At 38.8% G+C, this 17488-nt stretch overlaps 1 protein-coding gene across 4 annotated transcripts in view; it reads left to right on the top strand.

Annotated features, from left to right (window-relative positions):
• CASK (calcium/calmodulin dependent serine protein kinase) overlaps positions 1-17488 on the top strand; it is a 361240-nt gene that overhangs the window by 177236 nt on the left and 166516 nt on the right. For all 4 annotated transcript variants that reach the window (XM_054974058.1, XM_054974057.1, XM_054974056.1 and 1 more), the window contains exon 6: positions 9918-10020. In XM_054974058.1, the coding sequence (XP_054830033.1) occupies positions 9918-10020 (103 nt within the window). The remainder of the gene's footprint in view (positions 1-9917; positions 10021-17488) is intronic.

Here is a 17488-nt window from a genome sequence, read left to right as displayed (position 1 = left end):
TTTCATCTTTATTTTTCTTGTCTCTCCCGTTTAAATCCATCAAAACTCCTCGAATTACTGCTTTATACGCATCCCAGACTTTATATATCGAAACTCCTTTATCCACATTATCTTGTATGAAACCTTTCGTCTCTCTTTTAAGTATATCAACATTTTTTAAATCTCCCAAAAGATCTTCATTAATTCTTCACCTCCATTTTTTACTTTTCATTCCAAATCTCCACATCATAGGATTATGGTCTGAACTAATTCTTGGCCAAATTTCTATTTCCTTTGTACATACCGACAGTTCTTTAGATGCCCAGACCATATCAATTCTTGAAAATGATTGGTGGCTTGCTGAGAAAAAGGTATACTGTTTAGCTTTGGGGTTATATTTCCTCCAAACATCTTCCAGATTTTCTTGCTTTTGTATTTCAAAATAAGACTTTGGCAATTTCCCCATTTTAGTTTTAGTCATAACAGTTCTTTTGTCCATTTGTAAATCCACAACGCCATTCAAGTCCCCTGTTAAAATTATTTCTTCGTAAGTCCATTGTTCCTTTTGACACATTAAATCCTTAAAAAATTGCTCTTTCGATCCATTTGGTGCATAAATTCCAAGTATCAGCGCCCTCTTAGCATTACACTGAAATTCTACCGCCAGGTATCTATCTACCTTCTTTATCACAGGCTATTAACTTAGGTTGCAATTCTTCTTTAATATAAATCACAATTCCCCTCTTTTTTTGCTTTGTTGCCTAAATAAACTGTTTTCCCAATTTCTTATTTAATAAATATTTCACATCCTGATCTCTTATATGGGTTTCTTGTAAACAAATCAAATTACATTTTTGTTTGGCCAACCAATGAGTTATTGCTTTTCGTTTAGAGGGAGAATTAAGTCCATTAACATTCCACGATAATAATTTGTACTCCATATTTAAGATTTACTTGTACTGGGAAAGTCCTTTTCATTGTCCGTCAAAAACACATTCCATTGCATATTTTGTCTTGATCACGTGTCTCACAGATTGAAATTCAAAACTCAAACCTTCAGGTAGCTCCCATCTATACCTAATATCTGCTATCTTCAATTTCTGCGTCAAATTTCTGTATTTTTTCCGCTCCTGTAACACTTTCCTCGGTGGTACATTCATTATCCGGATTCGTGTCCCATCAATCTCCAGTGGGGACTCAAAATGCTTTCTAATAATTTCTTCTTTCATTCTCTTTGTAGTTAACTGGACAATTATATCTCTCGGCAAATCCTTTTGCTGCGCGTACTTTGAATTAACTCTATACGCTATATCCAAATGCGCCATCACCTCTTCTTCCTTTTGGTCCAGGAATTCTGCTATTATTTCTGTAATTTGCTTCAGGGCTGATCCACCCATTTTCTCCGGAATGCCCCTAAAACGCAGTTGTTTTTCCATTGCTTTACATTCCATCATCACCATTTTATCACAAACGCCCGTCATATCTGTTTTTAGTCCCTCTGTCTTCTTTTCTACATCTTGCACCTTCTGTTGTGTAACTTGTTGCTCCATTCTTAACTCATCCATTTCTTTCCTCATCTCCGCCACTTCTGCTTTAATAGCTTCTCTAATTTCCTTCATTAAATTCTGTTGTAATTGCTTAACCATTTCTTGAGTCTCTTTATTGCCTTCTGTTACTTTTTTACCAAGATTCTCAATGGCAATTTGCCAGTCCTTATCCTTATCTTTTTTTGAAGTCATTGGGCTTACCTTTGCACCCCACGAGTCTGCTCTCTTTCTTAACTCTGTTTTCAGTTCGTTACTCTTAGCTCACTTATTTAGCTTAAGTCCAATCGGTTCCAAAAGGTACAAACAAAATAAAAAAGTTTTTTCCCTTTTCCAAAATGCCGGGCGTCTTTTTTTTTTAAAAAAAAAAAAATTGGATGGGTTTACAAATATACACATACAAATCATTATCATTTTCCGCCGCATTGCATTTTCCTCATCCTTTCCCCCCCCCTTTTCTAGTGACTCCCAACAGTTTTCCATCCCCAACTTAATCTAAAGAATATATCATATAAATTCTTAATATCTATAATAATATATATAACATATATCTAATCTATTTACTTGTATTAACTATCTTAATATAATGCTGATCTAAATTAAGAGTATGAAAATTATATAAGTGTCTAATAAGTACATATATATATATATATATATATATATATATATATATATATATATGATACACTATTCCTTAATTACCTATTATCTATATTATAAATCTATTACTTCTATTACATCCCTAAAATATCATATATACTCCCTATTACCCATACAACCTTGTTATTTAGTCTTATACTTTTCCATACGAATATGCTATCTTACTCTTAACTTTATAATACTATAATATTACTCTATACTAATCCAGTAAAATATAATAATATACCCCCTTTTAACCTTAAGTAAGTTTCTATCTCCCCTTTAACAACTATCCAAAGACCACAATTTCCCCTTCATGTCCCACTTTTTCTCCACATATTTCTTAAATTTTTCCCAACTTGATGTATATTCCAGTACTTCTTGTTCTTTCAACTTCCTGGTTAACTTGTCCGTTTCTGCCATATTCAGAACTTTCAAAATCCAGTCTTCCATAGATGGTATCTCCTGAGTCTTCCACAGCTGTGCATAACACATTCTGGCCGCCATAATCATATAAAATACCGTAACTCTGTCCATTTTGTCAAAATCTTCTAGGTTCATACATAATAACAACAATTCCGGGGTTTTATTTATATTCCTTTGTAAAATATCCGACATAACCTTTACTATATCCCCCCAGAACTGTTTTGCCTTATCACAAGTCCACCACATATGATAGAATGAACCTTCATGCTGTTTACATTTCCAACATTTATCAGACATCTGACTATTACCATTGGCCAACTTCTTCGGTGTTAAATACCATCTATACATCATTTTATAAACATTTTCACGCACCATGGTACATGCTGAAATTTTAACTACATTTTTCCATACCTTTTCCCAAGCTTCCATTGAAATTTCCCTATTACAATTTATTGCCCATTTAACCATCTGAACTTTAACGACCTCCTCCTCTGTGAACCATTTCAGTAATATCTTATATATTTTAGAAATCATTTTCTTCCCTCCCTGAAGCAAGCAATTCTCAATCTCAGAGTTTTGTAGTCTAAAACCATTTTTCCTTTTGTCTTTCTCATACAGATCTTTTATCTGCATATATTGAAACCATCCATATTGGAATGGCAATTCATCATTGCCTTTAAGCAAATAATTGTTCTGCTTTATCTCAAGAATCTCTTTATATGTCAACCAGTCTTCCCCTGCATATTCTGTTCTTGGATTTACTACTTCCGCAGGGATAATCCACATTGGTATAGTCTCTTCCATATATTTCTTGCATTTAGTCCATACGGCAAACAGGCTTCTTCTTACATAATGATATAGAAACATAGAGTCTGCTTTTACTTTGTCATACCATAGATATGCATGCCATCCAAATAATTTATTATATCCTTCCAATGCTAATAACTTCAAATGCTTCAATGTCAACCATTCCCTTAGCCAGTCCAAACATACTGCGTCATGGTATAATTTAAAATTTGGTAATTGTAAACCTCCTCTTTCTTTTGCATCATAAAGTACTTTCATTTTAACTCTGGGTTTCTTTCCAGCCCAAACAAAGTTTAACATAGTTCTCTGCCACTTTTCAAATTGTTTACTATCTTTAACAACAGGTATTGTCTGTAGTAGAAACATCATTCTTGGAAGGACATTCCATCTTGATTACTGCAATACGACCTAGCCATGACAAATTCATTTTATTCCATTTAATCATATCTTTGTCTATTTGTTGCCATAACTTGTCATAGTTATTCTTATATAAATCGATATTTTTCTATGTCACTTCCACTCCCAAGTATTTGACTTTATTCACTACTTCACATTCCACCTTATCCATCAACTCCTTTTGCTGTTGTTTAGTCATATTTTTGCACAATATTTTGGACTTCTCCTTATTTATTACAAATCCCCCTAAATCCCTAAAATCTTTCATCTACTTCATCAGCTTAGGCATGTACTCTATTGGATCCTCCACTATCACCATTATATCATCAGCAAAAGCTCTCACTTTATATTCAGATCCTTTTGCCCTCAGTCCTCTTATTGAATTATCTTCTTTTATTTGCCTAAGTAAAATCTCCAATACCATTACAAACAGAAGTGAGGAAAGTGGACACCCTTGTCTTGCTCCTTTTCTGATTTCTTTCTAACTTTTTTGTTACATCCGAATTGACAATTATATTTGCAGATTGGTTTTTATATATTGTCTTTATTGCTTGTATAAATTTCTCTCCCAACTGCATCTTCTCCATTGTTGCAAACATGAAATCCCAGTTCAAATTGTCAAACGCTTTCTCCGCATCCACAAAGAAAAAGCCAACCTGCTCTCCTGGATTTTTATCATAATACTCAATAGCATTCAACAACATTCGTAGGTTATTTTTTATTTGTCTTTCCGGTAAAAAACCAGCTTGGTCTTCATCTATAAATTCCACTAACCATACCTTAAGTCTTTCCGCTAATATCTTAGCAAATATTTTATAGTCATTATTAGTTAGAGATATTGGTCTATAGTTCTTGACGTTACTTAAGTCTAGTGTCTCCTTCGGTATCAATGTATTATTAGCCTCATTCCATGTATCTGGCATCTCTGCCCCCTCCAATATCTCATTCATCACTTTTTGCATCAGTTGTTTCAAATCCTCCATCATCACTTTATAAAATTTTGCTGTAATTCCATCTGGTCCCGGAGCTTTACCAACTGTAGTATCTTGTATTGCTTGCACCACTTCCATTGTTGTTATCTCAGCCCCGAGCTTCTCTTTCAGCTTCTCCAGCACCTTAAGTAGATCAATCCTATCAAAATAGTCTCTTATCCTTCCATAATCCACTATTTTTTTCTGGTATAGTTTTGCGTAATATTTATAGAATGCTCTCTCAATCAATCCTTGATCATATAATTCCTTCCCCTCTTCCATAACTTTACTTATTGTTCTTTTTTCTCTCTTTTTTTTCAATTGCCATGCCAAATATCTCCCTGGTTTATTAGCTCCTTCAAATGATTTTTGCTTCATTTTCTTCAATTCCCACTTCACTTCCTTAATTTCCATAACCTTAATTTGTTCTTGCAATAACTTTATTTCATATAACAATTTCTTTTTACCTGGCCTCTTTTTCAATTGCTGTTCTACTTGAGTAATTTTTTCCTGAATCTCTTTTACCTTCACTTCTTTTTCTTCTTGTCTCTACCATTTAAGTCCATCAACACACCTCTAATTACTGCTTTATATGTGTCCCAGACCTTATGTGTTGACACCCCTTTATCCACATTACACTGAATAAAGAACTTCGTTTCTTTTCTAAGCACCTCCACACATTCTGGGTCACCCAAAAGGTCCTCATTAATTCTCCATCTCCATTTCTTATTTCTCATTCCAAATCTCCATATCACAGGATTATGATCTGAGCTAATTTTCGGTAAAATGTCAGTCTCTTTTGTAAATACTACCAGTTCTTTAGACGCCCAGATCATATCTATTCTGGAAAAAGATTGATGGCTAGTTGAGAAGAACGTATATTGCTTCGCTTTAGAATTATATTTTCTCCAAATATCTTCTAAATTTTCTTGTTTCTGAATTTCAAAAAGACTTTGGTAATTTCCCCGTCCTTACTTTACTTGTTGATGAACTTTTATCCAATTGCAAATCTACCACTCCATTAAAATCTCCAGCTATAATCACTTGATCATAAGTCCATTGCTCCATTTGTTCTCATAGATCTTGGAAAAATATGTCCTTGGAGCCATTTGGAGCATATAGTCCAAGTATCAAGGGTTTTTTTGCATTACATAGAAATTCCACAGCCAGGTATCTTCCATTTTTATCAGACACTATTAATTTACGTTGCAATTCTTCCTTAATATATATAACAATTCCCCTCTTCTTTGGGTTTGTTGCCGAAACAAATTGTTTTCCTAACTTCTTATTAATTAAATATTTAGCATCTTGATCTCTAATATGAGTCTCTTGCAAGCAAATCAAATTACTTCTTTGTTTAGATAACCAATGTAACACAGCTTTTCGTTTAGAGGGTGAATTAAGTCCATTAACATTCCATGAGATGAATTTGTACTCCATAATTATAATCTGGATGAGCTAGGAAAGTCTTTTCCATTCTCCATCAGAAAGACATCCATTGCATACTTTGATTTAATCACTTGTCTCCCTGATTGAAATTCAAAAGTCACTCCTTCCGGCAGCTCCCATCTATATCTAATTTCAGCTGCCTTCAACTTTTGTATCAAATCTCTATATTTTTTCCGATCCTGGAGTACTTTTCGTGGTACTTCTTTCATAATTCGAACCCGTGTCCCAGCTATTTCCAGTGGGGTTTCAAAGTGTCTTCTAATAATTTCCTCCTTCATTCTCCTTGTGGTCAATTGGACAATAATATCTCTTGGAAGATTCTTTTGTTCTGCATACTTTGAATTGACTCTGTACACGATGTCTAAGTGAGTCATCATTTCCTCCTCTGTCCCTAAAATTTTGCCAATATTTCAGCTACTTGTTTCAGAGGAGATCCGTCCATTTTTTCCGGGACCGCCCTCATACGAATTTGTCTGTCCATTGCTTTGCATTCCATCATCACAATTCTTTCACCCATACCCATAGTCTCTGTCTGTATAGCCTCCGTTTTTTTCTCCCCATCCTGCACCATCTGTTGTGTTTCTTGCACCTTTTGTTGGGTGTTCTGTAAATCTGTTTTTATTGCCTCCATCTCTTTTTTAACCTCTGTTATTTCTGACTTAATCACTTCTTTTATTTCCATCATTAAATTCTGCTGTAATTGTTGTACCATTTCCCGAATCTCTTTATTTCCCTCCGTTATTTTCTTGTCCAAATTCTCGATGGCAACCTGCCAATCCTTTTCTTTTTTGGAGGCCATCGGACTTGCCTTGGGTCCCCATGAATCCGCTCTCTTTCTTAACTCCGTCTTCTTTTTAAATCAAGTCTCTATTTTTAATAGAGGCGTCTTTTCTTTATAGTATAGTCAATGAGTCTGCCCTCATTCAAAATGGCGACTTACGCTTCTTTCTAGCTTCAAAATATCGGGCGATCTTTCTCTATGGTAGTGACATCATATCTTCTCCTCTCTATGGTCTAAATGGCGGGCTTTCCACTTCCTCTTCTCCACATTGTTTTCCTTCCACTTCTTTCTGACCTGCCTCTTGCCGCTCTATCTGTTCCTCACTGGTATTGTAGACAGATCTCTTCTCGCGAGCTTTCCACTGCTTCCCACGATCCTCCCCTTCACGTCGCTATCTCCCCGACCACAGGTATGCAAAACAAATCTTCCCTTTCACTCTTTTTAGCTTTCCCAATTTAAAAGTCAAACTTTAACACTCCACTTTGTTGTAAATACTCTCCGCTTTAGGTCTTTGTCTTTTAAACTCTTTAATTTCCGGTCTTTGCATAACAATTAAGTCCGTTAGGAGAGATAGTAATCTCTACTTCTCAAACTTCTCTTGGGTTGTACTAACTGTTTTCTTTGTTCAGCTCTACTTAAGTCCGTTGCTAGAACTTGAGGCACAACGATCCTGTGCCAATTAAATGGCTCCAAAAGCTGCTGCAGAGATATTAGCCGCCCTTCAGCAAGATCTCAAGGCTGGGGGGGAGAGCCCTTAATTCAGAACCCCCCACCCACTGAGATCAATCACTCTTAGGGCTACAAGCATTCCTGCCTGATTTCCGACTGAAATCAGGGGGCTGTGGGTGGTCGAGGCACCTCACCAGCCAAAAAACAGCACCTCGGATGATCCAGCTCCCTGGGTCACGTCAGACCACCATAATCCCCAAGCGGAAGTCCCAACTTATTCCTAAGCTACCATCAGAATTTGGAGAAATGTTTAAGTGGCATTCCTTTCAGTTTAAGGAACTGCCTGTGAAACATAAAATTGGCAAATATCCTACCCAGTGTGCACAGAAATGATTTGAATGCACATATAGGAAGCTCTTGAACACAAACATGATCCTTATCAATACTTTAGTGGATTCTTTTATATAATTACAAATCTATTTGTAGTTTTAGAGTACTCCAGTTTCAGAAATGTGTTAGTATGAGTAATTTTAATAAAGTTAGATCTAACATAGTTGAGTATAACAATATGAAAAAGAAGAGAAGAAAGGGACAAAATCTTGTTGCTAATAGATACATTTATGTCAATAAGGAAAAGGAAAAAAACATAGCACAGAGTACTTTCTTCTGCCTCTAGAGGCAGGGCATCAGTCTTCTTTAAGAAGTCTCTTCTACAGAAATACTAGGTTAGGTAGACTTGATTGAAGGCTTCCATAGGAAAGAGGATCTTCCCAGATGACAAAAGCAGATTTTGCTGAGATTGTAAAGCCAACATGCAACCAACAAAAATGAGAGGCACTCCCAGTCAAATGGAATGAGAAAGAACCTAATTAACATTATAGTAAACTCCCTGAAATCCTTTTGAAGAATTAGAACCCAGTAGAGTCAATTTGGCTATTGCTGTATCACCTAAAGGTAAAGGTAGTCTGCTGTGCAAGCACCGAGTCATTACTGACCCATGGGGGGACGTTGCACCACGACATTTTCTTGGCAGACTTTTTACGAGGTGGTTTGCCATTGCCTTCCCCAGTCATCTACACTTTACCCCCAGGAAACTGGGTACTCATTTTACCGACCTCAGAAGGATGGAAGGCTGAGTCAATCTTGAGCCAGCTATCTGAACCCGGCTTCCACCGGGATTGAACTTAGGTCATGAGCAGAGCTTAGGCTGCAGTACTCATGACCTGAGTTCAATCCTGGTGGAAGCTGGGTTCAGATATCCAGCTCAAGGTTGACTCAGCCTTCCATCCTTCCGAGGTCAGTAAAATGAGTACCCAGTTTCCTGGGGGTAAAGGCAAACCACCCCGTAACAAAAGTCTGCCAAGAAAATGTCATGGTGCGATGTCCCCCCATGGGTCAGTAATGACTCGGTGCTTGCACAGGGGATTACCTTTACCTTTTTTATATCACCTAAGAGAAAATTTAGAAGAACAAAAATATTTTCTTTCAAAAAATCCCATTGTGGGGGTGGGACAGAAAGCTGCCAAAACTGGGAAAGCAGAGCCAGTTAACTGAGCCTGTCACCATAAAGAAGGAAGATGAGGTACTTTTCTTCTAAGGATTGTCTTAACTTTACAAATAGGAGGTACTGTGATATAGGCAGAAAGACCTTTGCTTACAAAAGGGATTGATTATACAAGAGAGATCCTATGCATCTTTTCTACTTGTGTAATAAGCCATCATTGAATGCAAGGAGCTCCACTGATGCACTTACTGTTTATCTTCTTCCTGGCTAAGGCCTTCTTGATTTCCTGGCTTTTTATTTACAGGGGACCTTGAATCTCTGATATCCCTGATATTGCCTTTTCAGTATTCACAGGAGGCTGCTGGGGAAAGGTAAACATGTGAAAAAACCACCTCCACCAGTTTCTTCCGTTGACAACAAATATGAACCAACACTATTTTTGTACATGCTGAAAATCTCACCAAAATAGTTAACCAATGGACTGTTTAACTGATAGATCAGTTAATGTAATTGACTGTCTTCCCAGCCTGTTTGTTGTATCTTCCAGGAATATTTTTTTAAAATTCTCTAAAGACCAGCACTTGTGAAATAAATAGCAAATACGATGCATGTGGCAGACATCAAGGCATAAAGAATATAAATGAAAATTACTATTGCAAAAGCATAACCATTTTAGCATCTTTTCTGTTGCCATAATTTCTTTAGGGTGTTAAAGTTTATATTTAAATGTCAGAGGGATTTTGTCTTTTCAGCCACACTGTGTTCTACTTGCCTCAAAGGAAAATTCAGCACCTGTAAAACTTGGAGGTTTTGGCGTTGCTATTCAGTTGGGGGAATCAGGACTCGTAGCTGGAGGTAAGAAATTGCTATATTTTGTACCCTGTTGCTCAGATTAAGGGGTTTTTTTTCCTTGGATCCTGTATGAACCAAGTTCCCCAATCTCCTACTTCTGGATGCTGATAACCACCGCACCAGATCCCTTAGGCAGAAGGAAGGAACCTGTTCATTTAATTTGTGAGGTTTTTCAGCCTCCGCATTCTCTGAGGTTGTACCCACGTGCTACTTACGACTCTAGACACAGGCTTAAATAAAATACCTTACGTTTATTGATTACAGTGTTGCTAAGCATAAAGCACTCAAATTCATGCAATAGATATGAAAACAAACCTTTCTACTGCTAGGCTAAATTCTGCCAGGCTAAAACAGGTAATGTTTACTATCTATGCTTCTCTGATTTAGCTTCTTAGCTGATAAGTTCTCACCCATTGATTTAGCAAAGGAGTCCATTTCCATTCCATGCAACATGAGGCATCCTGATGACAAGAAGCCTGGAACCAATCTTCATTGTCTGTCTTCCTGTGCAGTCCCACATGGGACTGTGCATGCGCAGGCCTGCCAAACAGCAAGGTTTTTACAGCTTAAAAATCCACTAAGAGCATTCATCTCCCTGGAGCACCTCCATGGCGTTTTCCCACTGAAACCTGGTGACTGGGAGACGGCACCCCTTCACCCTCAGTTCCTCTTTCGCTGCTGGTAGAAGAGGTTCTGTTACAGCGATCTGCGGTCTGCTCGCATTTGAGTAGGCCAACCTTTCTCGAAGCACTGTGAGTTTTGGCAGTATGGCTGATAAAGCTTTATTCAAGCACTGCGCCGCGTGCACTACTAAAATGACTCGTACTGATGAACACACTAAGTGTCTTGCCTGTCTGGGTGAGGGAACGAAAAAAGACGGGGGTTTGCTCTTCCCGCTAGACCAAGGTAAGAAAAAGGGGAGGGAAGGCAGCGAAAGCCATACTAATGTCACCCATGTCTGGGTGAGGGTCATAAAGTGGCAGCCTCTAAGTACTGCCAGGATTTTACCCCAGAGGCGCAGGCAGAAAGAGCCAGAAGGCTAAAAGCCATTCTATGGGAGCAGTCTGTGTCGGCATCTGTGGGTTCCAACACTGAAGCGGCTAACACCGTCACCACCAAGTCCTCGGACCGCCCAACTCCGACGCTGACATTGGTCCTGAAATCAAGTGACCAAGATCGGCATATCTCGGATTCGATTGGACCCTCGGGTGACTCCTCGGATTCAATGTTGCCTCAAACCCGGATCCAACACTTGACTCCGAAGTCTCGGTATCTTAGTGAGGCATCACAATCTCAGACCTGTATACCATCGGCTTCACCTAGCCTTTCAGAACCAACATGATGCCAAGACAACCACCAGAAGAAGAAGCGCTTGGCTCCGAGTGAACCCAACTAATCAAATCCGAATCCCTTGGCTCCAACAGAACTCAGAACCAACAGGCGGGACTTACCTTTGGAGTCTTTGGAACCACCAAAGAAGAAGGCTAAAGCAAAGAAGCGTCACTTGCAAAAAGAGAAATAAGCATAGTGGTGAGAGACCTCACTCGACTTCGGAGATGCGAGAGCCAGAACGCCTGCGTACTCCCTCCTTTCATTTGCGTCCTCCCCCCCACCATGCATTTGGAGGAAGAAGGGGAGCTGATCAAATCTCTCACTCAACAAGATCTGTGGGTTGGATCCCAGGAGACACAGCGAGGTTGTTGCTCACACGCCTGTCAGAATTGGTTCCAATGTTCCCAGCCATCTCACTGCAGCTTGGACCTGGGTGAACCTTATAGAACGGAGTCGATAGCATCTACCTTTGAAGGCTTCTTGCAGCATAAATCGCAACGCCAAAATTACCAGATACCTCGATCTTCCTTGGCATACCAACTATCAGATCTGGAACAGGATCCTTACTCCCCAGAGAGGAGTCCCAGTGGACCATCGGAACCATCCCCTGATGAGGCTGTTGCCGACAAAGGGACAGTCTCTCCAATGGATGACTACAAACTCTATACTGAGCAGCTTTTACAAATGGCCAAGTCTCTTGACATTGAGATTACATCCACTGAACCAAAACCTAAGCGCAAGATTCTCCAGCATATGTACTCTGGTAATCCTGCCAATGTTGCTTTCCCCATTATAGAGGGATTTGCTGATATGATTTCATCCCTGTGTGAGAAACCTTCTTCCATTGCCTCAACATCCAAGAAGGTGGAAAATTATTACAAGACCAGGGAAGATGTCTGTGCTTTTCTTTTTACACATCCTCCTCCATCATCCCTCGTGACAGGAGATGCAAGCCAAACCTAGGCAGGGTATGCGCTCGACTCCTTCGGACAAAGGGAAGAAGTTGGACATCTTGGGCAGAAAAGTTTATGCATCCTCAGCCGTAAATATTAAGATTGCCAATTATATGGCAATCACGGGAGCATACCAGATATTTTTATGGAACCGAATGTCAGCTGTCCTTGATTGGCTTCCTGAAGACCAGAAGGTCTAGGCCAAAGTTATTCTGGAGAAAGCATTAAAGTTGTCAAAACAACAGATAAACACTAGGCACCAAAAGAAGGAGATGGTGAATAAATGAGGATTTGCTGCAACAAAAAGACAATTTAGAATTGCTACAGAAGGAGACCAGATTCTTTATACAGTATAACCTGAACAATACCATTCCAACTCACAAAGTCTGGGATACTTATAAGGCAGTTATTAGAGGAGTATTGATGGATTTGAATGCAAGGGATAAAAAGAAAAAAGAAGAGAAAAGGAAAGAAATTGTGGAGAATATAAGAAATAAGGAGTTACAATTGAAGAAAAGACCAGGGAAAAAGAAATTATTTCAAGAAATTAAAATTTTGCAAGAACAACTGAAAGCAATGGAGAACAAAGAGTTGGAGTGGGAATTGAAGAAATTGAATCAAAAGTCGTTTGAGGGAGCAAATAAACCTGGGAAATATTTAGCATGGCAGTTGAAAAAGAAAAAAGAGAAAAAAGTGATAACTAAGATTCAAGAAAATGGAATGACATTGACTGATCAAGCAGCGATAAGTAGAGCATTCTTTAAATTTTATGCAAAATTGTATCAGAGGAAAGAAGTAAATTTGGATGCTATTGAGCAATATTTAGATGAAGTTAAACTACCATTGATATCAGAGAATTGGAAGGAAAAATTAAACGCAGAAATCACGGAGACAGAGATAAGAGAAGCTATTCAGGCGACTAAACTAGGTAAGGCACCGGGTCCAGATGGAATTACGGCTAGACTTTATAAATCTTTGGCAGATGAGCTAGTACCTTTTATGAAGGTGGTAATGAATGAAATTTTAAGGGGACAAAAGGTCCCAGGTTTTGGAATGAGGACACCATATCATTGATACCAAAGGAAGATCAGGACCTTGGTAATGTCAAAAACTATCGACCTATTTCGTTGCTGAATAATGATTATAAAATTTTTGCAAAAATACTGGCGGAATGGCTGAAGGAAGGCCTTGTGGAATTTATTGCAGAAGAACAAGCAGGCTTCCTTCCAAATAGACAAATTAAAGACAACTTGAGAACTGTTTTAAATGCAATAGAATATTACGATAAACACTGTGAAAAAGAAGTTGGTTTCTTCTTTGTGGATGCTGAGAAAGCTTTTGACCATTTAAATTGGAGTTTTATGTTCGCCGCAATGGAAACACTGCAAATGGGAAAAGACTTTATTCAAGCAGTAAGAGCGATCTATAAAGACCAATGTGCAGCAATTGTAGTCAATAACGAGTTAACTAAAAAATTGGAAATAAGAAAAGGTACAAGGCAGGGCTGCCCATTATCTCCATTGTTGTTTATCTTGATCTTGGAAATATTGTTGATTCAGATTCGAGAGGATGATGCAATAAGAGGCATAAAAATTAAAGATTTTACCTACAAAGTCAGAGCTTTCGCAGATGATGTAATGGTTATTGTTGAAGATCCAATGCAAAACATGTCGAAGCTGATGGACAAAATAAAGGAATTTGGAGAGCTGGCTGGATTTTATGTCAACAAAAGAAAATCTAAGATATTATGTAAGAATATGACCAAACAAAAGCAACAAGAACTGATGGAAATTACAAATTGCGAAGTAACACATAAAGTAAAATATTTAGGAATTGAGCTTACAGCGAAGAATATTGACTTGTTCAAGAATAACTATGAAAAGCTATGGCAGCAAATAGATAGAGATTTGATTAAATGGAATAAATTAAATCTGTCATGGCTGGGAAGAATAGCGGCAGTCAAGATGAATGTGTTACCACGGATTATGTTTTTACTGCAAACAATTCCAATTATCAGAGACAGTAAGCAATTTGAAAAGTGGCAGAGGAAGATTTCCGATTTTGTATGGGCAGACAAGAAACCGCGAATAAAAATGAAAGTTTTGTGTGATGCCAAGGAAAGAGGTGGACTGCAATTGCCGAATATTAGACTATACTATGAAGCAATTTGTTTAGTATGGCTTAAAGATTGGATGTCACTGGAGAACTGGAAGCTACTAACTTTGGAAGGTTATAAAAAACTGTTTGGGTGGCATGCCTATTTGTGCCATGACAAATTAAAAGCTGATTCCAGGTTTTTACATCATTATGTGAGAAGGAGTCTCTTCACAGTCTGGAAAAAATATAAAATTCACCTGGGCAAAGGTATCCCCTCGTGGGTGGTACCATATGAATCTATTGACCCGAGAGCTATTTATAATAGAGATCAATGTCTGTCCTATAAAAAGATTCTCATTCAGGAACAAAATATGTTAAAAATCAAAACAGAAGAAGAGTTAGGTTCATGTTATGGATGGTTTCAGTATAGGCAGATAAAGGACTTATATAACTCGGATCGTTCAAAAAGCGGAATTAAATGGAAAGATTCGGAATTGGAGGAAGCTATATTGCAAGAAAGTAAGAAATACGCAACAGGATTGAAGACCTGCCATTTGAGGGACAGACCCTATTTTCCGCAAAGACAGATGAATATTTGTCACAGAAACACAAAGATAGGCAAATTGCACGATGGTATGGGGTCCTCCCTCTGAAACAAACTCTTAATCAGAGGCCTCAGTACCAACAACAACAACAGCAACCATACAGGGGCAGATCATACCGTTACCAGCCTTACCAGTATCCTCAAACCCAACATAGTTCCATTTACCAGGGCCAATTTCAAAGGAGCCATAAACCACGACAATGGCAGTCTAATACTCCAGGAAAGGATGCCTCTCAACAGGCAAAGCAGTTGTGACTAGTTTTGGAACAAGAAGTCGTGTTTGGGGATAGGCTAGCCTCTTATCTATCAGCCTGGATGGCGATTACATCTGATACATGGGTTCTCAATATTATACAGTTTGGTTATAAAATTGAGTTTAACTGTTTTCCATCTCTGAGTTTTCCTGGTTGTAGCGATCACAGCTATTCTGAGAGTCTACAGGCTGAACTAGAGATCCTGCTCAAAAAGGGAGCCATGCATCAGTTGCTTCCATCAGAAACCCCATAGGGTTTCTATTCTAAGATGTTCCTCATCCAAAAGAAGGATATGAGACCTATACTCGATCTGAGAGGTTTAAACAAGTTTATTTTGGTTAAAAATTTAGGATGGTAACTTTAAGCATGGTCCTGCAACTGATTCCCAACAATTCATGGTTTGCAGTTATGGACCTGAAGGATGCTTATTTTCATATAGTGATCCACCCTTCCCATAGGAAATACCTTAGATTTACCTGTAACGGACGCAATTATCAATATCAGGTGCCGCCTTTTGGCCCGGCTACAGCACCTAGAGTGTTTACGAAATGCATAGCAGAAATAGTGGCACATTTATGCACCTTAGGGTGCTCCATATACTCATACCTGGATAACTGGCTTGTGTCCACTCCCTCCAGGGAAGCGTTGCAAGACCATGTTGACCTCATTGTTTGCACCTGTCAAACTTTGGAACTTCTCATAAACTTCAGGAAGTCCAGTCTGACACCTTCTAGGAAAGTACAGTTCATTGGTGCTATCCTTGACAATCAGGACAATAAAGCTTTCCTCCCAGCAGATCGGGCTGTGCGTATTAAAGCCATGATTAGACAATTCAGTGCCTATAGGTTTCAATCGGCCAGAGCCATTCAGACCTTACTGGGTCTCATGGCAGCGACTACTATGGTGATCCCAATGGCTAGATTGTACATGAGGAAACTGCAATTGTGGTTCCTTTCAGTTTATCATCCGGTTGCTCACTCTCCAGAGAGGAAGTTTACTGTCCCAAGGGCCATAATCACATCACTTACATGGTGGACTTTAGATGCCCATTTACTTACCAGTATGGACTTTGGTTCCAGAAAGGTAGATGTCACCATTACCACCAATGCATTGACATCTGGGTGGGGCACTCACTGTGGCCTGCTCAATACCTATAATAGATGGTTAAAGCAGGAAAAAGAGTTACATATTAACTTGCTGAAACTGCGAGCCATTCGTTATACACTTATCTCGTTTGCAGATATTGTACAGGGCAAACTTGTACAAGTATTGACAGACAATTGTTCAGCGATGTATTATCTGAACAAACAAGAGGGTGCTGCCTCAAAGGGGCTGTGCAGAGAAGCTGTTGCAACCTGGAAATGGGCCATAGCTCACGACACAAGCCTTCAATCCATTCATATCCCAGGAACGTCCAGTGTTACGTCGGACACCCTAAGCAGACTGGGTTCAAGCAACCACAAGTGGTCCATAAAATTGTCTTGCATAAAAACAGTGTTCTTGACTTGGGGTTTTCTGGACATAGACTTGTTTGCTATGGGGGAAAACAAGACAGCCTCACTGTTCTGTTCCAGAGGGGGTATAGAGAGAGAATCTCGGGGGGGGGGACGCATTTCAGATACCTTGGAAGGGTCATCTTTTCTACACGTTTCCACCAATTCCTCTCATATGATCAGCAAGATCCAGATGGACAGGCCACAGATCATAGTAATAACCCGTTACTGGCCAAGAGAGCCATGGTTTCACCGCATGATGCAATTATCCAGAGGAGTAATGCACCGTCTACTTGTACATTGGGACCTACTGCATTGCTAGGGGGTCCTACATCACCATCTACCCAGACTGAAATTAACTGAGTGGTTGATTCAACAGTAAGCCGTTTTTCTGAAGGGGTCACTGAGGTGATTTTTAATGCTAAAAGAGATTCCACTAGGAAATCCTACGCGTATAAGTGGGATAGATTCTCACAGTGGGCTAGACTTAGATCTTTAGACCCATCAGATTGCTCCTTAGCAGAAATATTGGAATTTTTACTCAATTTAAAACAGGAGGGTTTATCTAACTCTTCAGTTAGAGTATACCTAGCAGCTATATCTGCTTTCCATCCCCCTATAGATAGACGGTGTTTTCTCACCATTCATCCAAGCTATTTCTCAAGGGTTTGAAGAACCTGTTCTCCCCTGTGACTAAAGTAGTACCTCAATGGTCCTTACACCTGGTTCTAACTCGTT

The sequence above is a fragment of the Eublepharis macularius genome, chromosome 3, assembly GCF_028583425.1.
Source record: "Eublepharis macularius isolate TG4126 chromosome 3, MPM_Emac_v1.0, whole genome shotgun sequence".
NCBI lineage: Eukaryota > Metazoa > Chordata > Lepidosauria > Squamata > Eublepharidae > Eublepharis > Eublepharis macularius.
Note: the sequence above shows the minus strand (reverse complement) of the source record. Positions and strands in the feature narration are given on the sequence as shown.